Source organism: Parus major, chromosome 1A (genome assembly GCF_001522545.3).
Source record: "Parus major isolate Abel chromosome 1A, Parus_major1.1, whole genome shotgun sequence".
Taxonomy (NCBI): domain Eukaryota; kingdom Metazoa; phylum Chordata; class Aves; order Passeriformes; family Paridae; genus Parus; species Parus major.
The window spans coordinates 2,981,390-3,003,228 of NC_031773.1; the positions used below are offsets into that span (position 1 = coordinate 2,981,390).

Genomic DNA, 21,839 nt, shown 5'->3' on the forward strand with positions numbered 1-21,839 from the left:
TCAAAGCCAGTCATTGCATTTACAACTCTCCCATTTCCTTTCCTGCTACCCTTTAACTCAGCCAATTATAACCAAAGACCTCTAGTTGGCACAGATCCGACCACTCAAAACAAATAAGGTTTGAAGCCTTGTCCTCCTGCCTGAAGAGCTGTAAATTAAAAGAATTTAAACGAACAAACAACTTTGCAAAGTGTTGGCTTCAGGAAGAGCTTACTGTCCTTGAAATAATTCCTGCATGGCTCTGAGTGTGACAGTGACAGCACACGGGGAGCTCAGTGCAGAGGGCTGAGCAAAAGCAGCAGGTCCCCAAACTGGAATCAGCTGAATGCAGCTGAATTCTGCATTTCTGCAACCCCTTCCTGGCTTTTCCTGTCCCTTGGCTGCCAGGAAAGCAAGGCCAGCCCTGGGTGCAGCGTTTGACTGGGGCTGATAATGCGGGGTGAGCAATGCCCTGTGTCCATGTGGGGATTTCCCTCTCTGGGGCTCAGCCCTGCTTTCTCAATGGCAGAAGCTGAACCCCGTTGAATTTCCCCCTTTTCTCTGCTTGTGGCTATTTTTAAGCAAAGCTGCACCCACAGGCAGGCGTGTGGCAGCCCAGGTCTTGCTGCTGCGGTGTCCCAGTGCCCTGCTGTTGTCAGCAATGATCGGAATTTCTTACAACCGGCCAAGGAAGGAGTTCCATGAGTTCAGGTGCAATTAGAGGGTGCAACAGGCTGAAAAACTGCACGGCTCGTCTGCAGCCAGGAGAACGCGTGTCTGCACTGGCTGGTGAAAGGAGGGAGAGCTCTGGGGCACACGATGTTCCCTGCCCTGCCTGGGTCCTGCAGAGGCAACAGCAGCTCTCCCCTGATCTCAGGGTAGGGGTCTGTAAATCCCGTGCTGAGCAACATCCCTTAATCCCTGCAAATAATATCGTGAAGAGATGGTTTTGCTTGGTTTCTGCTCCCTTTTGCCCGGCAGCGGGGCCGATGCGGCAGCAGGAGGAAAAGCAAAGACTGCAAGAACAGGGGGTGAGGCCAGAAATGAGGAAGGAAAACACAACTTGCTTAGAGGAGAGGAAATAAAAAACCTCTTTTCCATGGCAGAAACACCCCGATCCATTACAGGGATAGATGCAGGAGCTCTTGGTATTCCCTCCCGGGCATCAGGAGCTGGGCGGGATGAAGGAGAGGGAGCGGTGATGTCCTGGTGATACAGGTACAGTTCACACTTCGCTCCTTGTTTGTTTATTCCTGTAACAGAAATACCTGCGAGGGGCGAGGGCGGCAATTGAAAACTGCAGGCACAAAGGACCGTGAACTCCAGCTGCCTCTCCAAATCCAAACATTTTTATCAGCCTGATAAAAATCAGACATTTATCACCTTCCCCGCCACGAGCGTGACCCTTAGCAGCTTTTTTTCAAGTCCTTCCAAAGAAAGCGCCATCAGCAGTGAAAACTACTCAGCATCCAGCTGGCAAGAGGAGGGATCAACCACTTTGTTTCCTTCCTGACATTTCTGAAAGCATCTAATTCCCCGAAAAATATTGCAGACAATTTTCTTGGCTTCTTTAGTATCCCACTAAAATGCAAAATGTAGCATTTTGTTTGTTTTGTTTTAGTTTATCTTTTGTTTGGTTTTGTTTTTTTGGTTTTTTTGGGGGTTTTTTTGTGTGTGTGTGTTTTTCCCCTGGAAACTATATAAATGTCCCTTGGTCAGCCCAGAGGAATAAATTTTTCTGTTGCAAGAAAATGTCATTAACACACAAATAAGAATCTGGGCAGCTGCCGCCTGACTTTTGCAACCACCCTCCCGGGGTAGGGAGCACTTTGGAACAGCTTTAAACCGGATGAGAGTAGATTTAGATGGGATATTAGGGAGAAATTCTTTTGTGTGGGTGTGCTGAGGCCCTGGCACAGGGTGCCCACAGAAGCTGTGGCTGCTCCTGGATCCCTGGAAGTGTCCAAGGCCAGGTTGGAGAGGGCTTGGAGCAACCTGGGATAGTGGAAGGTGTCACTGCCCATGGCAGGGTGGTGGGACTGGGTGATCTTGAAAATCCCTTTAAACCGAAAAACACTCTGTGATTCTGAACTTTGTGCCCACATTCCAGGCTGATAATCCAAGGCCATGCTAGAAACTGCTGCAGATGACGCTGCCCTGACATGAATGGAGCCCATGTGTGGCTGCACCTACACAGTGATGCACTCACAGCTCCCAGCCACCCTCTCCAAATTCTAACTGTGCAAAGAATTCCTGGATGTGTGACTCGTATCCCACCAGGCATCTCCTCCCCTGCACCCCAGTGCCACGTCCAAAGGAGAGGATGCGTGTTGCACTGAATGCAGGCGAGAACGTGACTGGTCCTTCCCTTCCAAGTTTCCTTTAGAGGGAATCAAATAAATAAATAAATTAAATAAAAAGACATTAAAAGAGGAGGGTGAATCATGGCTTAGTCAGAGTTGGGGCTCGCCAGAGCAATCACTGTTGGTGCTGGCATTTCAATGCCAGGGGGAGAATGTCAGGGAAGGCTGGCTGGTGACCAGTAGGTTCTTCCAAAAGAGATGAAGAATGAAGTCTGGAGCTGTTATTTTGGGATGCATCCAGAGCCTAATACCACTGTTCAGGATGGGTTGCTAGGTGAGTTTGACGTTGGAAGCAGCGGTGGAACAAAAGAGGGAATAGAGAGGTTTTTAGTTTTGGTGTTTCAGAGAAGTTTGAAGACTGTAAACCCCATATCCATTCTCACAGAAATGGGTTTTTTTTCCCTCCTCTCCCAGATTCTCCCTTTTTGTACTTCCCTCTCCCACCTCTCTGGACCTGCTGCATTCATCCTTTGGATGCTCAAGGCCAGTTTTTTTCCCATCTACCACTTTCATATTTCAAACCCTGGCATTACATGTATAGCTCTGTCCCTTCTCATTTATTACGTATTTTCCAGCTCCTGGTTGGGGCATTGTCCTGGTTTAGGGACAGGTATATATGGCACACCTCCAGCCTACACTGGCTGTTGATACCTCCCTCCGCCCTGAGTCACACAGTGGGGCTGTGGGTCAGCATCACTGGCTGTCCCATGTCACACTGTGCCTGTGTGGCTCCAGAGGAGCTGACACCTCTTCCTGACAACATTCAGGCCGCATCAGTGACTTGATTTCCCGAAAAATCGCTGAGCTAAGCACCCCTTTGGGCTCTTTGCACAGCAGCTGCGAGCAACATCTTATTTACCAGTTCAGGTGCTATTTTTAGGGAGCTGGGATTTTGCATAGCACGGTTTGGGAGGGGGAAAAATAATCCTCTAAGTGCACCTAGTGCAGTCCTGCTCCCTGCCCTCTCCCGGGGGTGCAAGTGTCTTATAAATAGTAGTTCTTCTTCCAGCTGACCTCCCTCGGAGCAGCTGGGTGCTGGTGCCTTTGAAATCCAGGCCACTTATTTAGGAGTTGAAGCTTTCCGCTCCAGTTATTTAGGAGTTTCTAAGCCAAGAGTTACTAGGTTGATCTAATTTGAAGCGACTGTGATTTTAATTCAGGCAGGGTTTCGCTTTCGGGCTCCTTTTCATGTCGTGGGGGTGGTGATTTGTGAGGTGGAAAAGAGCCACGGAGAGGGGAGAGAGCTGCTGGAGGAAGGGGGATGATGCCCAAATTCCTTGTCCTGTAAAATCATGTGAATTTTTGTCCTCCTTCTGACTCATGCTCTAGCTGGGAACCGACTTTCTGTTGCCCTACATGTGAAAAGGATTTGGGGATTTTGTGCAGAGTGGTCCAGGGAGGGCTGTGCCTGACTCCCATCCTATCCTTGCCAACTGGAGCACTCACAGCTCTCTCCCATCTTTCTTCCCACATGCCAAATCTCTGGTTCTTTTCCAGCTCCCTCATAGTAGCTTTTTTTAAAATTTATTTTTATTTTTTTCTCATTTTTGCCTGTGAATATTTTTTCCCTGTGTAGGAGAGGGAAAGATTGTGCACTTTTTACTCCATCTTGGCTCCATGTAAGGAATTAGCCAGAAATATCTTCTTTCTAAATGCACTATAAAAATACAAGGCTTGGCTTCCAGAGGAGGAAAATGCCCTAAGTAAAAAAAGCGATTGAACATTTTAGGTATCTGAGATGCTCCTTATCAGGCTTTAAATTTTGAAGCAAAATTTACTTTATTAAACACCATCAAAGCAGATGCTCCCACCTCTACAGCTCTTCCCACCCACGACACATTCCCACATTTCCCTGCTGTGGCAAATTCCCACCCAGAATCCTCCCAGTGAGACCCCTCCATGCCAGGTGGGATCATCCCCATCAGTGCTGGGGGACAAGTGGGTTTGAGCAGCTGCGTGTTTGGGATTTGAGCGTCATCACAGGAATTTTCAGGGTGGTCCCAACCCTTCTGTGCTGCAAACAGAGTTAGTGTGGGTGTGTCAGCACTGCTGGGGTGCTGTTTGTGCCTGATTTAGGGTGGAAATGTAACTTGCAGGAACCTGGAGAGTGGATCAAGAAGTTAATAAACTAATATAATAATAATAATAATAACAATAATAACAACAGCAACAACAACAACAACAATAATATTAATAATATAAAAATAATAATAAAAATAAAAATAAATATGACATAATTAAGAAAAAATAATAGTAAAATGATAAAATAATATAGATAGTAATTATATGAAAACATTAAATGATAAATAATTAAACGAGATTATTAATTTAAAATAATATTAAATTTAAAAAATATCGATTAAAAGTTAGCATATGCGCCCGTTTGTGAGCAGAGGCTCCCCTCGGAGCATCCCCAGCGCTGAGGCCGCCCCCGAGCCGCTGTTGGCGGAGGGATGCGGGGGGGCCCCGCCGCCTCTCGGCCCCGCCCGGGCGCGGAGCGGGGCGGAGCGGCCGCGGTGGCCGCGGGCAGAGGCGGAGCCGCCGCATCCCGGGCATCCCCTCCGGGGGAGGCGGCTCGGCACCGCATGTGCGACGTGAGCGACGTGCAGGAGCGCCCGGCCGGCATCCCCCGGCCCCCGGGACCCCTCGGCATCCCTCGGCATCCCCTGGGACCCCCCGGCCCGAACCGCTGGCCGCGGAGTGAGGGGCGCAAGGGGCGAGCCGGCGGAGCCCCCCATCCCCCCATCCCACCACTGTGTACTTAGGGTTCCTTTTTATTTTTTCTTTTTTTTTCCCCTATATTTTTTTAAAAAAATTGTATTTATTTTATTTATCGCTAGTTTATTTCTTTTTGTAATTGCAGGGGTTTTTTTTTTATTTTGCTCAACTTTATTCCCAATTTTTTAGTTTATTTCCTTTTACCCTTCTTATTTTCTCCTCTATTCCCTATTTTATTTTCTTAATTATTTTTAGTTAATTTTATTTTTTCTCTTTACATTTTTCACCGCGTTTTTCATTTTAAAATAGTTTTTTAAAAAGCGATTTATTTTCGAGTTTTAATTTTCCTTTTTTTTAATAAAAATATTAACTTCCATCATTTTTACATCATTTCCCCTCGCTGGTTGAAAAGACGTGAGAAATTAAACAGGGCATATAAATATTTTAGTTTGGGGGTCCCCAGAGCCGCGGTATTTGGGGGGGGGGGGTCGGTGCCGCGTTCCCCCAGCGGAACAAAGCGCGTCCTTTGTCCGCGCTGCAGTGCGGGGGGCGGGCGCCAGGGGGCAGCAGGGGCCGGGCCGATATCCCCCCTTCATCATCATCATCATCATCCTCCTCCCCCCACCCTCCTCCTCCTCCTCCTCCTCCTCCTCCGCCGCCGCAGCGCCCGTCCCCGCCCCGCCCCGGAGGCGGTCCCGGCCTGTCGGGATAGAAAAGGCGGCCCGGCGGCTGCCGGCACATCGTGAGCGGAGCCGGCCACAGCAGCAGCCCGGACTGTAGCACCACTCCTTCGCCGGCTGCCTCGCGTGGAGATTCTCTTGCCTTCTCCTATTATAATTTTTTTCTTTTCCAATTTAAAAGGGGAGATAATTAATTTTTTTTTTTAATACTATATTTTTTTCATCCCGCTTTCCATCGCGGTTCGCGGCGGGGCTCGCCCTCGCTCCCTCCCAGCACGCAGCGGCTGCACTGGGGCCGTTCCTGCCCGGCTTTGTGCCCTGCAGACCTGGCCCTCCTTTTCCTCCTCCTCCCCCTCCTGCCGTAAAACCTTCACGAGGCTCGGAGCAGCATCCGAAAGCGCCGCAGCCGCTCGCCGAAAACCACCGACTGCAACAAAAACCCTTTTTATTTATTTTTTTTTGTCATATATTTCCCCCACGTCCTTCCCCCTCCCCCCTTTTTTTATTTCTCCTCCTCCCTCCCGCAAACGCATCAAGGTGGACGCGGAGCGCAAAAAGACCTTTGTTTTAAAAATGCCCATGGAGCTGACGCAAAGCCGCATCCAGAAGATTTGGCTTCCCAATGACAACCGCCCGGCGCTGCCCCGCCGCTGTGAGTACGGGCACGGCAGCATCCCGGAGGGATGAGGATTGGGATGGAGGGATGGGAAGGGTGGGGAGCTCTCTCCCCTTTCTGTGCGCACCGCGGCGGGGCTCTTTGCAGCATCCCTGCAGCATCCCTTCCCCTCGGCGTGCCCAGCATCCCCGCGGTCCCGCATCCCGGCGCTGCCATCCCGTGACTCGCTCGGAAGGTGCAGCCGTCACATGGCCCCGCATGGCCGAGCGCAGGCTGCGGGGAGGTGCCCGCACACGCCTGGCCCCATTTCCACTCTCCGCTCCCAGCCCTGCCATTAAAAGGTTGTTCACCTCGCACCCGGGGCGCCAGCTCAGCTGGGATTTTCACGGTGTCAAGCGGCTCGACCGGGGATTTATTAATGACAGAATCATGAATGGTTTGGGTTGGAAGGGACCGTAAAGATAATCTCGTTCCACAACCTTCCTGCCATGTGACAGGACACCTTCCACTAGACCAGGTTGCTCCAAACCTAATTAGTCTAATTAGTATGCTAATTTTTTTTTTTTTTTTTTTTTGGAGGTGGAGGGAGTATTCGGGCAGTGGATTTAGGGGGAAAAAAAAGAAAAACCCAACCAAACACCAGCCGTGTGCACTTTACAATCCTGTGGGGATGAGATAGGAGGCAGGTGGAGGGGAAGGCAGAAATTGGTGCTGAAACTTCTGCAGTGGCTTCCCCTTGTCTCTGAAGCTCGGAATATAAAAATGTTTGGGTCATCCCAGTGTTACTATAAACCAAATCTTGAATCGTGATCCAATCCGAAATCTCAGGAAGCAGCTCCTTTAAGTCGCCCACCAGCTACGCTGACAACCTGCCAGTTGTGCGACTGCTAACTCTAAATGAGCGTCGCAGGAATGTGCGGAGCCGGGATGGGGGGGTGGCACTCGCCTGGCGAGGGATGGAAGTGGCTTGGGTGAATCAGTCTTTCCGATGCTTTCCTTCATCAGGCGTTTGAAGTCGCTTCCGATGTTTATTTACCTTGGCTGAAAAGTTTTCCCTTCTAAATAATATTATTTTTTTAAAAAAAATATAAATCCTATGAACTTGCCAGATGCTGTTGCCCGTGGCTGTGGGTCAGGCACCCTGGAGCAGATGTTGAGATGCGCAGCCTGTGCCTGGCAAGGGCAGCTCTGCAGCGGGAGCTGCCGAGGAAATGGATTTCAGCAACAGGCTGCACATCTGGGCAGTCAAGGGGCTTTGCTTAGAGTAGGGTAAAACGTCTCCCGGCTTAATGCTTTGCACGTGTACCTCTGTGGATGGATTTTTCTCGAGGACTGGCACCTCTGAAAGAAATCCCTTGTGCATGCAGTGGTTTTTAGCCACTTCAGTCACCTGGTTTCTCAGAGAGAGCTCCCTATTGGTAGCGGAAAAAACCGAACATATTAAATATATTAAGGCACCGAAGGGCTTATTAATAACATAATGTGGCTTCTAATTATTTTTTCTTGGGGTGGGAACAAGCCGCGCTGGACGCTGTGCCATGTGAGAAGAGGGTTTTTAGGCTTTTTTTAGCTTACCCTTTTTTAACTCGGGGTACTTTAAGCGCGAGGTGCTATTAATTCCTTAGCAGCAACAAAGAGCGAGGGCTCCAAAGCTGTGTGGGAAGGGAGGAATAACGAGACCACATCCAGCGCGATGCCTGGAGGGAGCGGGCGCATCCCTGGGAGCATCCCCTGGAAGGACGCTCGCTCGCTCCCCGGCCCAGCAATAACGAGTCCGATTGTGTGATCGCTCGTTCAGGGGAGGCTGCAGTGATTCCTTCAGCTGGCCTTTTGACGGCGATCCATTAAATTGCTGTCACGCCGCACGTCTCTCACGTAGGGGCTGGGAAAGCGGAGCCGTCGAAGGCGCTGGCTGGGCAGAGGCGGGCGAGGGGAGGGGGATGCTCCAGGAGGGAAGGAAGGAGCTGCCGCTGCCTCTCCATCCCTTCGCTGCTTTTGCCCGTCCCTCCGGCTCGGTGGGAGCACACGCCTGGGATGTGTGCCTGCGATGGGAAGTGCATCTGTGAAGGTGTTAGAATTGCAGCGGGAAGAAGCTGGAAAAAGGGGGGAGTAGGACTAATGGAACGTGCGGTCCGGGCTTGTGGGAGGTTTTGGGGAATACTTATGAGGAAACAGTAAAAATGCCTGAAATGGAGAGGTGGCTGTTTTATTCGACTTTTTATAGAAGGAAATCTCCTTCCGTTTCGTGCTGTTGGTTTGTTTTTTGGGGTTTTTTGTTTTTTTTTTTTTCTTTGGTTCTTTTTTTTACTTCTCTTCCTTTTTACCCACTGGTGAAGCTGACCTTGCAAATAGCAAAAGTGATGAGCTCCTTCTAAATATCCTCTGATTGAGCCTGAAAGTCATCCCTGCCCTTGACTTACCTGGCTAGATGTCGATAAGGAGTAATGAATATGTATTGAAATCCCTGATAGCTTCCCAGCAGTGCTGAAAAGAAATGATGAATGAGGCCTTTGTGAAAGACTGGGAGCAAAACACTGACTTCTGTTTCATCCCTGATGCAAAGTTTCCCGTAGACTTTTGGTTTGGGCTCAAATTCCTGATGAAAAGTTTCTCGCTGATGCCATGGTGTTTTGAGAGGTGCTTCCCAGGTGCTTGTTCCATTGTCCAAGGGCAGCAAAAACTGGGGGGAGATTCCTGAATTAGGCGTGACTAACCCTTGCAGCACCCTTGGGGAGGTGGCACCTGTGTGGCCACACACTGCCAGCCCTGGGGCTGTCACAGCTGTCTGGAGCCACAGGGACATGAACACTACCCAGCATTGTCCCTTCACTCTCTGAGTGCTATTTAATGGTCCCAAATCCTCTTGTCTTTACTCTTTGACAGCCTTTGTCCACTGGCAGGTAGGGAAAGGAAGAGTTTCCTTATTCAGGTATAATTCCTTCCTCTTCCCTTTGTCTAATAAGTGTGTGGGTTTTGTGTAAAACAGACTTGCACCCATAGCTTGGATGAGGATGTGAGATTGTTAGAGGGGGGAAAAAGTCTTTTTCTGAGTATGTTGCACAGCTCCCTTGTGCCCCAGCACAAAAAATTGGCACTTGCTGCCAAATCTTTGGGAGCTGCCCTGGGGTTTTGAAATGCTGTACTGAGGGGGAAACAGGTTTCACAAAGGGAGTGAGTGTGAGGGCAGCTCCAAACTGGGCAATGTGGAAATATATGAAACAAAAAATGAGAAAATCGATTTTAGGTAGTTTCTAATCTCTTGCCTGTTGAGTTTGCTCTGGTGAGAGACTTAGGAGGATGATGGGTGTCTCTCCTCTGCCATCTGGGTGCAAGTGCTATAACTCTTTCTTGTGGCCTTAATTTGGTTTCTCCAGCTGCTGGATTTATTCTCCTTAGAAGGGGAAGGTAATCCCATGTACTTTGCATGTTCTGTGGGTACCCCTCGGTTTACCCTTTCCAGAGCCACACTGACAAAAAACTACCCCAGCCCTGTCTCCATCCTCTGGTCCCACCTTCAGGCAGCTGTGGCAGGCCGAGCTCTCCACCCAGGCCATAATTAAGCTGGGTTTTACGGCTCTGCCACCAGCCACTCACTCCTTGCATTCCTTTCCTATGAGGTCTCTGGGCTCACAGGGTGAATGGAAGGGTGGGTGAGAAATCCCCTGCAGGGTCCCATCTGTCCTGCAAATGCTGCCTCTGGATTTCCTTTCCAGCTGTTTGACATGGGCCCTCTCCACCACAAAAAAAAATAAAAAAAATCCCAACAACCCAGCTTGGGTTTATGAGGAAAAAAGTGATAAATCACTTGGATATCTGCTTCTAAATGCTGGTACTTCCAGTTAGTTGGTTGTGTCTCAGCTAAAAATCTAGTCAAGTAATTTGGGGGACGATTTCTGTGGGTGAAGGTCTTGGGCCAGGCCTGTTTTTTCAGCACAGACAGTGCTGCAGAGTCTTAAAGTCCTTGGCTATCCTTAATCTTTTCATGGAATTGGCCAAGCCATTGGGATGTGAAGTGTGCTTCCCTTGATTTTATTTATTTATTTATTTATTTAATTAATTAATTTTTGGTTGCAGATAAGGAAATGAAGGCTCAGGCTTTTCTGGGAGACTAGGCCAGCTCCTGGGCCCTTGACTACTTTGTGCCTATCAGAATGTTCTTGCTGTGGCTTTCAGGTTTCCTCCAGATGCTGAAGGACTTGTAAGGAGTCAGGATAAAAACAAGTGATTTGTAGGGTTGATGCAGGAAGAGCTGGAGAATTAACAGCTCCTGTTCTTTTTCCTTGCAGCCTGTGGGCCTCAGCTTGCCAATTCCCCCACTGTGATTGTCATGGTTGGCCTCCCAGCCCGTGGCAAGACCTACATCTCCAAGAAGCTGACTCGCTACCTCAACTGGATTGGTGTCCCCACAAAAGGTAAGGCTTGCTCTGGCTTCCAGGGGAAAGCAGGAGGTCTGGTCCCCAGGAATTCCTCTAGATCAGTGATTTGGGAGATGGGAGGGAGTGGGGGACGTTTCCAAGATTCCACAGGCCCAATATCTGTTTTCACATCCTGCTGCAGCTCAGCTTCTCCTTCACTTTGAAGTCCATGGAATGCCCTGAGCCTTTTGCTCTGAGGATGTAATTTCTTGGCCTGAGCTTGCTTTAACTGCAGAAGCTGCATAACTGAGTCATGCCCCTCATTTTGATGGTTTGTTTTGTTTTTCCACGCAGTTTTCAACGTTGGGGAGTATCGCCGCGAGGCCGTGAAGCATTACAGCTCCTATGACTTCTTCCGTCCTGACAATGAGGAAGCCATGAAAGTCAGGAGGTGAGTGTGGGCACCCCATCCCTGACCCCACGTGGTGGTGAAGCTGTGGCTGGGAGCACAGTTACCCGGTTTGGGGGTGATGAACAGAGAAGTTGGGCTCTGAGTTTGCCCTGGATTTGAGTTTCCCCTGCCTGCCCAAGGAGGGTTCTGAGAGCTCAAAACTGAATTTGTACAGGATGGGTAACTTCAGGGTGACCACAGCCAGAAGACATCAGAGCCACATGTCTGTCCCCTCTTTTGCAGGCAATGTGCCATGGCTGCCCTGAGGGATGTGAAGCTGTACCTGACGGAGGAGGCTGGACAGATTGCGGTGAGCTCCCAGATGTGCTCTGGGGTTTGGCAGCTGTGCTGCCCCAGAGTTCCTCTGCAGTCCCTTTTCTGAGGAGGGGCTCACTGGGAAAACAGGCCCTTGTGGTGCTAATTGAGATCTTTTGCTTTTAAAGGTTTTTGATGCCACCAATACCACAAGGGAGAGGAGAGGGATGATCCTAAACTTTGCCAAAGAGAATGGATTCAAGGTTGGTGCCATGGGGCTGATGCCTGCATTGTGAAGTCCACTGTGGTGTAGAGTTGGTGTATCTTTTACTTGTGTTATTCTCATGCTGCTCCTGTGGGAGGGAGATTTCAGTGCTGGGTTTGATTAAAAATATTAAACTCTTCCTTCATTCCATATTCTGAGCCATGGGGAAAGAAAGGATGGGAGTGGGGCAGAGGGGAGAGCTCTCTGGTCAAGCAGGGAGGAGGTTGGGTTGAGCAAGGAGCTGCCTGGATGTAACAAACCTTGTTGGTGTCTTTCAGCTGAGCTTTGCTTTTCTTTGCAGGTGTTCTTCATCGAATCTGTCTGCAATGATCCCAACGTAGTTGCCACCAACGTTATGGTAAGTGTGGAACTGGTGGGATTGTCCTGCTTCTACTTTCCTTCCATAGAGAGGTAGCAATGGCATCACCTTCACAAGCTCTGGTCTTCATGGTGGAATTGAACCCCCCTGGTATCTGCTGGAGGGGACAGCACAGCAGTCTAGGAGGTTCCTGGAATTGTGTTGATGACTTCCTTCTCTCTCCTTGTTTGCTCTTGTTGCACCTTATCACCAACAAAGAGGGGTTAGTGAGGAATGTGAAGCTCCAGGGCAGCCTGGGCTGCAGAGGCTGTGAAGTGAGATGTCAGGAGAGCAGATTTTGGCCTGGAGTACTGTGGGATAAAAATCCCAAGAGGGAAGAGGGGCCCAAGAAAACTGGTTAATGCTCAAAGATCATCTTCTCCAAATTCAGCTGTGATGCATTCCCAGCAAAGGAGCAGCCATCAAAAATGCCAGGATGAACAAGGAGCTCCTGGACAAACGCAAACACAAAAAGGAAGCCTCCAGAGAGAGGATGGAAGCAAGGACAGGCAGCCTGGGAGGAATACAGAGATTGTCTGAGCAGCAGGGATTGGGTTAGGAAAGACAAAACCCTGACAGAACTGAGGGACTGCAGGCTCAGTCTCACACCAGTGTTTGGGAAGATCATGGAGCAGACCATCCTGGAAACTCTGCTGAGACACATGGAAAATTAAAAGGTGATTGGTGAGAGCCAACATGGCTTCACTGGAGGAAAAATGGTGCTGCCAGCCAGGGGCTGGGGCTGAAGAGTGACTTTTTCTCCTGCTGGGAGCTGCTGTCCCAATGACCAGCTTCATGGGAGGTTGCACACAGCCTTTTCTACAACAAAATGCTCAGTTTGCTCCTTTTTATTTTTTTCCACAAGCTGGATTATTTTTATTTTTTTTTTTGAGGATTCTAATCCCTTTATTTGGAAACTAATGCTTGAAGGGCGAGAAAATGAGCTCCTAGCTGAGCGTGGGATTTTGCTCCACGGGGAACTGCAGATGAATGGTGCTCTTGGTGCTGGGATCATTGTGGAAAATACACCCCAGGCCTGGGATGCTGCCACATGTGTCAATCCATTATGTTATCCTGTTGGTTTCAGGATGGCTTGTGAAGGTACCAATGTGTAATGCTGCTGTTCAAGCCCAAATCTTCAGGAAAAACAGCCTGTTAGATTAGTTCAGGCAGGACTTAACCCATGAGGGTTGTGAATATTCACATATTCTGTTTCTAATGTCTTTCTGCCCAACAGCTTGCAGCAAATAATGCACAGAAAGGGTTGAATGTTGCCATCTTACTGTTGTCCTGCTGCTGAGCTGGGATAAGCATCTTGTCTAAGCCCATGCACTTCCCTTTCTCAGCTTGAATTTGAAGCTGATGGGGTTTTTTTAGCCATTAGGAAGCCGTTTTCCTGCTGTTGGGTGCTGAAGTGCTACCCCAACTCTTGGAAGAATGGGAGTGGGCTGATGAGTGTCTCTACTAATCATGCAATGGTTGATATCAAATTATGCTTGGTTCTGGGTCTAGTTTGCTTCTTTTCTGCCCTGTGATGAGTGATGACTGTAAAGTAGTCATCACTTGGTTTCAGCTAATCACTGCATCTTGGCAGGTCTTTGAAATTCCAGATTAGCATTGTCTGGCTTGGAAAGCTTCCTAACCTCTCCTTATGGCATGCTTTTTTATTGTTGCAGGAAGTCAAATTGTCCAGCCCAGATTACCGGGACTGTAATTCCACCGATGCCATGGAGGATTTCATGAAGAGGATCAATTGTTACCAAGCCAGCTACCAGCCCCTTGACCCTGATGACTATGACAGGTAAGACACCTTGGCTTCTGAGCTGCCTTGAGCACCTGCCCCTCTCCCAGGAGAGGAGCAGTGAGGGTGGAGCTGTAATTCACTTTGTCTTCAAACACTTGACTGTGCTAGAATGATTTATGGCCAGGCCTCACCTCAAATTCAGGCCTGTTATAGGAAAATGGTGGTTTCCCCAGGCCCTGTGCCAGAGAAATAGGCACTGATGCCTTCCCAGGCTCTTCTGGGCTCAGATGAGCTGTTTTCAACCTCGTTCTGCTGGTCTAAATACAAAGGCTTTGGGAAAGCACTTGAGTTTGAGTGGTTGAGGTGCTTTTTTCATTGTCCCAGTTAAAGGAAGGGACTGCTTGGCTCAAACCACAGGATTGAGCAAGCCCTGTGGCTTCTGCCTGGTTGTTGTGTGTCTTGGAAGAGTTTTGCTGTCCTGCCTGACTCTGCAGGCACCTCCCAGCCTCTCCACTGCTCACAAAAACGTCTGTGTGCCCTGCACAGATTATCCCAGTCCTGCTGATCCCTGTCCTGGGGAGGAGCATGTTCCCTGTTAGTCCTGTTTAATCCTCTTTACTGCTGCAAGAGGAGGGGTGGTGATTACACTGCTGCTATTCAGCCCTCCATGAACCCCCATTACCTGTTGGCTCCCTGCTGAAAATAGCCTGCAGGAAATCCTTTTGAGCCTGGTGATTACACGGACAGAGATAACTCACAGGGCTGCTTTTGAGAATGACGTCTGTTTGTCCCCAGGGAACTTTCTCTCATCAAAGTCATCGATGTTGGCCGCCGGTTCCTGGTCAACAGGGTTCAGGATCACATCCAGAGCAGGATTGTTTATTACCTGATGAACATCCACGTCCAGCCCCGCACCATTTACCTCTGTCGGCACGGCGAGAGCGAGTTCAACCTCAAGGGGAGGATTGGAGGAGACTCTGGCCTCTCCAACAGGGGCAAGAAGGTGAGGAAGAAGGCAAATACTCCCCTGTGGCTTCCAGGAGTGATCTGGCTGTAGTAGGGGGTTAAGTGGATGTTTGATGACAGCTGGGCTGCTGAGGGTCCATCTGTAGCTCCTGGGCACCAATGAATGTGTGGCTGCCCTTCCCCTCAGAGCAGAAGGCTGATCTTTCTGGCCTACTGGGAGAAGGCCCATTGGGAAGCTATGGACCAGGAATCAACCTCTTTTTTCTTATGTCTCACAGTTTGCAGTGGCACTGAACAAATTTGTGGAAGAGCAGAACCTGAAGGACCTCAAAATTTGGACCAGCCAGCTAAAGAGGACAATCCAAACAGCAGAAGCTCTCCAGCTGCCCTATGAGCAGTGGAAGGCACTCAATGAAATCGATGCTGTGAGTGTCTGTGCAGCCAGAATAGCTGGATGGGGCTGGTTGTTGCTTAACAAGAGAAAGTGAGGTTTTGTCTGGTGGCTGTGCTGATGCTGTTGGACTTGAGCATGTCCAGTAACTCATGGTTGTCTTGCCCTGGCAGGGCGTGTGTGAAGAAATGACCTATGAAGAAATCAGGGAGCAACATCCAGAGGAATTTGCTCTGCGTGATCAGGATAAATATTACTACCGTTATCCTTCTGGGGAGGTATGTCTGCAGGGACACCTTCAGAGACAGGACTTTTACTTTAAATATGGCCTTTGTTTACTCATTCTGTCCTCTACTCTTGAGTAGAGAAGCAGTGAGAGCTCCAGGAAACTAGTTAAGAGATCAGGGCACATGTTTACCTCTACTTGAGGCCTTGTGAAATTTTGGCATATGAAGATCTCACTATGAAATACGTCACTTAACAAACAGTCCCACTGACTTTATAGAAAATTAGTAGGGAAAGGTCTCTGGAGGTTTCTAGTCCAACCTCCATCATTACACCTGCTCACAGTTTTGTGCTGCCCCAATTTTCTTTCATTTCTAAAAATGTTCACCTTGTTCTCAGTATCATTCCCTAAGGGTTGATGGGAATATCTCTGTTCCTAGCAGTCTGCTTTTTGGGTGTGACACAATGAGGTGCGAATTGACATCAGTTCTGTGATACTTTAGGCTGTGAATTGAGCTAATTATCCCCAAATTGAAAGTCATGCCCATAGACAGTTCAGGAAAATCTGTTGACATCCGACCCTGTATCTAAGAAGAATATGTGGGATACCAGACACAAACTCTGGGTATCTGGGGCTCCTTCTGGCTACCTGTCATGGCTTTTGGAGGCCCTTCAAAACCCTGGGGTTTCTCAGGTTGCTCCAGACTTCTCAGAACTTTGAAATCCTCTACAAAACCAAATATCAAGATGATGGAGAGTCTCTATCTTCAAAGCCCCTGTTGTTTACCTTAATTCTCCAGGACTGAGCTGTGATTCACTGAGACTTGAATGGCTCCTTCTCTGACAGAAGATGTTTCAGAGTAGCCTGAGGATGAGAATCTATTTGTTTTTAGCAGTTTGTTGGTTTACTCAGAGGCATGAAATCAGGAGGTGTACCAAGACAGGAACTGTTGTTTCTTTGGGGATGCTCGTTGCATTGATTCCATGCCTCATCTCCCTTCCCTTCTGTCCCAGTCCTACCAAGACCTGGTGCAGCGCCTGGAGCCAGTCATCATGGAGCTGGAGAGGCAAGAAAACGTCCTTGTCATCTGCCACCAGGCTGTCATGCGCTGTCTCCTGGCGTACTTCCTGGACAAGAGTGCAGGTGAGTTCCCTGTCTCTGGGGAGAGGATTGGCCCTGCTGGAGGAGGGATGATGGATACAGCTCTGGGGAGATTGTGTTCACATCCTGGAGTGTGCATCTGTTTGGTGTGGGATGAGGGTGTCTGATCCTGCCTTTGGGGAGGAGGTGATAACCCTCCTCCTTTGCTGTCTCTGCAGATGAAATGCCCTACCTGAAGTGTCCCCTGCACACAGTGTTGAAGCTGACTCCGGTAGCCTATGGTGAGTGAGACCTGCCTAAACATGCCAGGGGGGTTGATTTTTACCTCATCCTGAATCCAGACTGGCTGGGAGAAAAGCAGGGATCCATGGTGAGGCACTTGGTAACATCCTGTGCCTGCTGGGCTTGCTGATCTGTCTCCTTGTGCTCCTTCTGCAGGCTGTCGTGTGGAATCCATCTCACTGAACATTGAAGCAGTCAACACCCACAGAGATCGGCCAGAGGTGAGTGTTGCTTTTCCCTGGAGCTGTCCTTGGGTGTCCCCCTCCTGTCCCTTGTGGTCAGCTGGCAGTGGGAACTGCCAAATCGTGCCTGGGGTGGGCATGGGGAGATTGCTCAGCTGGGTGCTTGGAAGTGCTGCTGGAAGACTGGGAGCATCAGATATGTTCTTGCTCTGCAAAGCTGTGGCCAGTTGAGGCTTTTCCATGGGAAAAGGACTGTTGTTGCATGTTCCTGCTTCCCAGTGTGTTTGCCCAGGGAAAACTCCTCCCTGGTCTCTGACTTTCACCTGCACAGTCGTGCACTCGTCTGAGCAGGGAATGGAGCTGAGAATGGAGAAGATGACTTCTTCCAAGTCTCCCAGTTGGCTGGCAGAGCCTGGGCTCAATGCTTGCCCTACCTCTGCCTCTGAGGGTCTTTTTCCTGGTATGCCCGTGGCTCTCTGTCATTCTACAGTGTGGGAAGTAGCAGTGCTGGGCTGGGGATGCTCTGTGGAGGAGACCCCTCCTGTGGAGAAAAATTCCTGTAAGGTTGGGTCTATCTGCCAAGTGCTCCACTGGAGCTCAGAGGCCAGAACAGGAAGATGCCAACTCTGTGTCAGGGCTGGGCAGCCACCCAGAGTGGGCCACAGGGACCCTGGCAGCACCCATGTCCCAAGATGCTGGGACATTTCCAACCTGTGCTTAGTGCTGGTGGAGCCCAAAGTGATGCTGAGCAGTTGGGGCTGTCCCCCTTTGGCCCACACCTCCTTTCCTTTGCTTCCCCTGCAGCTGTAGGGGGAAGCCAGTCCTTCCCCCTGCTTGGGGCCATAGATTCCCTGCTTTGCCCTGTCTAGGGATGGCAGCAAGGCCTCGGGTAGAACGGGGTGAGACATGTGCCAAGTGCTTGGATGCCCCATGCTCAGCTTTGCCTCCATTCCTCCTCGCTTGAGTTGGAGCTTGGCGCGGTGCTGACCCTCGCTGGCTGCTCTGCTCCCATTTCTCAAATCTTCCTGGTCAGCCTGGGCTGGCTCATCTTGCCTCTTCTTGCTTTCACTCCTCTCTCTGGGTGGAGGGACTGGCTTTGAGGAAGAGACCGATGGGCACCTCTGTCGTGCAGAGCCATGGCTTGATTGCTGCTGGGTGTGTTTAGCTACATGTGGTTACTCTCTTTTGTCAGCTGAGACTCAGATGAGGAGAAAGTCTGTCTCATGTCTGAGTGCAGAGCCATTTTTTTTTTTCCTCCCCTTCTGCACTCTTAAACATTTTGCATCAGGGTTTTTTCTGTGTCCAGAGCCTTCCAATGCATCCTTTGCTTATTGACAGTGACTGTGGGGAAAAGCAGAGGCCACTTAAAAATTAAAAAAAGAGAAAACCAAAGCAACTTGCTTCTTTTTTTTTTTTTTCCTTTATAACTGTCGCCTTCTTCCCTTTTCTTTATTTTGCTTTATTTTTTATATTTACTTTTATTTTCTTTGTCTCACTTTAATTTAGGAAGCAAAGAAGGGACCTAACCCGCTCATGAGACGTAATAGCGTTACCCCTCTAGCAAGCCCAGAGCCCACCAAAAAACCTCGCATCAACAGCTTTGAGGAGCATGTGGCTGTTTCTTCTGCCCTGCCAGGCTGTGTTCCTCAGGAAGTGCCCACGCAGATGCCGGGACAAGTTAGTTGAACTCTTATTTTTTTTTTTTTTTTCCCTTATTTTTTCTTCTTTATTCTTTTTTTGGTTGTTGTTCTTGTTGTTTTGTTGTTTGTTGTCCTCCTGTCACTCCTGAAGCTGAGGAACTGCTTGCACTTGTCGTAACCTGTGCTGCTGTCTGAGATGCATCTTCCTCCCACGACTGCTGTCCCTCCCTGCCTTGGATCACTGTTGATCCTCTCTTGGGCTTTTGAGAGCATCATGAACTTCCACCAATCTCTAGCCTGCATTAATTTAGTGCCTTCACTATCCAGAATCAACGTCTCCTGAAGGGTCTCCTCCCTGGAGTGAGCAGGAACAAAGAGCTTGTGCCTTTCCTCTGGGCACGCTTGGCTCCGGTGTAGAGCTGGGCATGGCAATAAATCAAATGCTCTTGTGCATTTTTTTCATTTGCTCCTTAAGGAGGAGCTGCCAAGACTCATCTTTGGCTAGTAGGGTCTCCTTCATCCTGGAGGTGTAGACAAATTGGATCATAATTGAATAGAGGGCTCTGGGTGTGGTGAGCCTGGGTGAAACCCTGTGGGTAGCTGCCGTGGTGCTCATGTGTCCTCTCCTCTTTCACCCACCCAAGAAGGGACATAGGAAGAGAGGCCTTGCTTGCTGCTCACTTCTCCAGGCACAAACCCCTCTCCTAAGCTCACTAAGGAATCCTATATAATCTATAGGAGCCTTTGCCATGCTGCCCTTCCCACCAGCTGCCTGTTGGATCTCACTGTCATGCCCAGCCCCTCTCTCTGTTGTCTATGTTGGTGTGATGTCCTTTCTCCCCTCCTCACCCAGATCCTGGCCAGGATAGGAATGGCTCCATGCTCCCCCATTGCTCTGCTTGGTTGCTGCTTTGCATGAGCCTCCCAGGGCAGCTGGGTCTGTCTCAGCTCCCAGGGCTCTGCTTGGGCTGGTTGATCCTCACAAGGAAACCTTTTGCCAACTCTGGCTGCCCAGTGCCCCTCGCTGCTGCCCACTGTCCTCTGCCCGGTGTGGTGCGGGGTTACTGACACCTCTCTCTGTTCTCTCTGTCTCTCTGCAGCCTTTACTAGGGAAGGCATGCCTGTAAGTACCTTCTTGCGTCTTATTCCCCCTTCCAACCTCTTTTTCCATGTCTGTTGCCATCCTGCTGGGTTGTTTTGTTGTTGCAAAATCCAGACGGGGTGTGGATTTCTTGGGAGTTAGTATTTTCCTGTTTTTGGAGGGAGTGGGATTTGTTTTAGGAAAAGTAAAGAGGAGACTGTGGGTGCTGGTTTGTATCCTAGCTTGATGAAATGGTCCCAATTGTGTTGTGAAATTAAGCAAATTATCACTTTCACTCTGATGATGATGCCTATGGGTGATGCTGTTGGGTTCTTCTGGAGCTGTGTCCTCTGTGATAGCACATTGTACTGGGAGAGACCTGTGTGCTCTGTCCTCTCTGAGGGCTCTGACTTCTGCCTGTGAGTGTTGGCACCAGAGAGGTATCTGAGAAGCTTCTGACCTTCTCAGGAATGTGTTTCCTGGAGCTGGATGGGACCAGCCAACTGCAGTTCTGCAAACCTGGGTTTTGGAAACACCCAGTCTAGATGTTGTAGGCAGAGTGAATGGAAATTGTCCTTCTCTACCTCTGTTACGAAAGCAGAACACCTTGAGCATTCAATGCACTAATTATGAATAATCAAGGCTCTGGCAGTTTGGCTTAGTGCTGTTGTATCCCTGAGGAACAGGATAGCTCCTGGGTAAATTTGAAGCCTTTGGACTTAATTAATGCTACATTGAGTTGAGAGCAGCAGTTATGTGTTCAGGTGTCTTCTCAAAGGCTTGGAAGACTTTGCGGCTAAGTTGATGCTGGCTGGTGTCCAGGGGGCCTTTTTTCCCTCTGAGGGTCAGTTCAAATCAGCCTGTGAGCATCCCTGGCTTGGGTTGTTTTGTGGGCTGAAGATGGAGGGGTCTGCTTTAACATGACCAGGCCAGAGCTCAGCCCTGCTTCCCTGCAGCAGCTGTTGAAGCTCATATTTCTTCCCTTTTTAGAGTAAACATTTTTGAGAAAAAGGAAGTTAGGACTGCTGCACTTGGCTTTGCTGGTGGATGGGTTGGGTGAGATCACCGTGCTCCTGCACGAGTGTAGAGGTTGAGTCTCTCAGCATGGCCTGCATGCCTGTGACCCTTCTCCTGCTGCTCATGGCCACTGAAGCCCCTGATGGAACCTGATCCTCTTGGGTTGCACTTGAAAGTATTTTCATTTTTGTCCCATCATTCCCTCCACCGTTTTCACATCTGTATTGTAACAAAGGGCCCTGCATGTCTTGGTGCTGGCTGGGACACTGAAAACACACTGCTGCTGAGTTTGGGAGATGGATGTGTCAGATTTTGCTGGAGCAGGCAGTGATGGTTACCCACACCAGGTATAGGCTGGCAGGAGCAAGTTGAAAATCTCCACCTGCTGGGAGCCTGTCTCCACCTCCTAGTGTGGGACTTAAAGGCTGCTTTTGTGGGACCTACAAGGCCCTGCCAAACCCAAGGCCTGGTGACATTCACACTGCTGTTAGCTCTGGGAGGCTGCTGTCTTGTGCACTGGTTTAGTCCCTCACTGTCACCACCCGTATGGGGCTGGGGAGGTGGAAGGTACCTCCTTCACAACCTGCATCCTGGACCTGGGTTGGTAGTGGGGGCTTCACTGCATCAGCCCTCACACTGGGGGTCTTGATCCCCATCCAGGAGGACCAGGAGAGGCTGGGGATGTGGCTGAGTACCTCTGAGTCCTCCTGGCTGTGGGATTGAGCTGGCTGGGGGTTGTGGGACTACCTGGTGTGATGATTTCTTTTCTTTTTGCTTGTTTGTGATCGAAACTGCACTTTTGAACAGTCACCTGATCCCCTCCCTTCTTCTCCCCTTCACTTTTCATGCTTAAAAAGAAGACCCGTTTGTCACTTTCTCAAAGTTTTCTCTTTGCTAATATTTCCAAGGTAAATGGCTGTGGTGCATGTGGCTTTTCCTAAACCTCCTCCTGTCTCCTTAGATAACAGAGAGAACAGCTCAGCCCACTCTGCCTCTTAGCCTGGTCAGGATTCCTGGTGCTTGTAAGAGGCAGCTTAGGTAGTAAAAGCATTGAAAAAAAAAAAACCTAAAAAAAAAAAAAAAAAGAACCCTTCCTAGCTGTTTCCTAGTCTTTTTTTCCCTACTTTGTTTCATGTAGTTCTGTGAGTTGGGAAATGTCCTTGTGGTTC

General features: G+C 49.4%; 1 protein-coding gene across 6 annotated transcripts in view; it reads left to right on the forward strand.

The window, feature by feature from the left end:
- Positions 1 to 21,839, forward strand: part of PFKFB3 (6-phosphofructo-2-kinase/fructose-2,6-biphosphatase 3) — a 39,738-nt gene that overhangs the window by 14,283 nt on the left and 3,616 nt on the right. Inside the window, exons 1-16 of one of the 6 annotated variants that reach the window (XM_015628670.3) lie at positions 5,953 to 6,392; positions 10,643 to 10,768; positions 11,066 to 11,162; positions 11,406 to 11,472; positions 11,606 to 11,680; positions 11,984 to 12,040; positions 13,717 to 13,841; positions 14,580 to 14,787; positions 15,029 to 15,175; positions 15,315 to 15,419; positions 16,381 to 16,510; positions 16,687 to 16,749; positions 16,907 to 16,971; positions 18,439 to 18,609; positions 19,673 to 19,695; positions 21,528 to 21,578. In XM_015628670.3, coding sequence (XP_015484156.1) covers positions 6,314 to 6,392; positions 10,643 to 10,768; positions 11,066 to 11,162; positions 11,406 to 11,472; positions 11,606 to 11,680; positions 11,984 to 12,040; positions 13,717 to 13,841; positions 14,580 to 14,787; positions 15,029 to 15,175; positions 15,315 to 15,419; positions 16,381 to 16,510; positions 16,687 to 16,749; positions 16,907 to 16,971; positions 18,439 to 18,609; positions 19,673 to 19,695; positions 21,528 to 21,578 — 1,589 coding nt within the window. In that variant the 5' untranslated portion in view covers positions 5,953 to 6,313. Of the gene's footprint in view, positions 1 to 5,952; positions 6,393 to 10,642; positions 10,769 to 11,065; positions 11,163 to 11,405; positions 11,473 to 11,605; positions 11,681 to 11,983; positions 12,041 to 13,716; positions 13,842 to 14,579; positions 14,788 to 15,028; positions 15,176 to 15,314; positions 15,420 to 16,380; positions 16,511 to 16,686; positions 16,750 to 16,906; positions 16,972 to 18,438; positions 18,610 to 19,672; positions 19,696 to 21,527; positions 21,579 to 21,839 lie in introns of those variants that run through there. The other 5 variants (XM_015628672.3, XM_015628677.3, XM_015628675.3 and 2 more) reach the window with 5 other exon arrangements.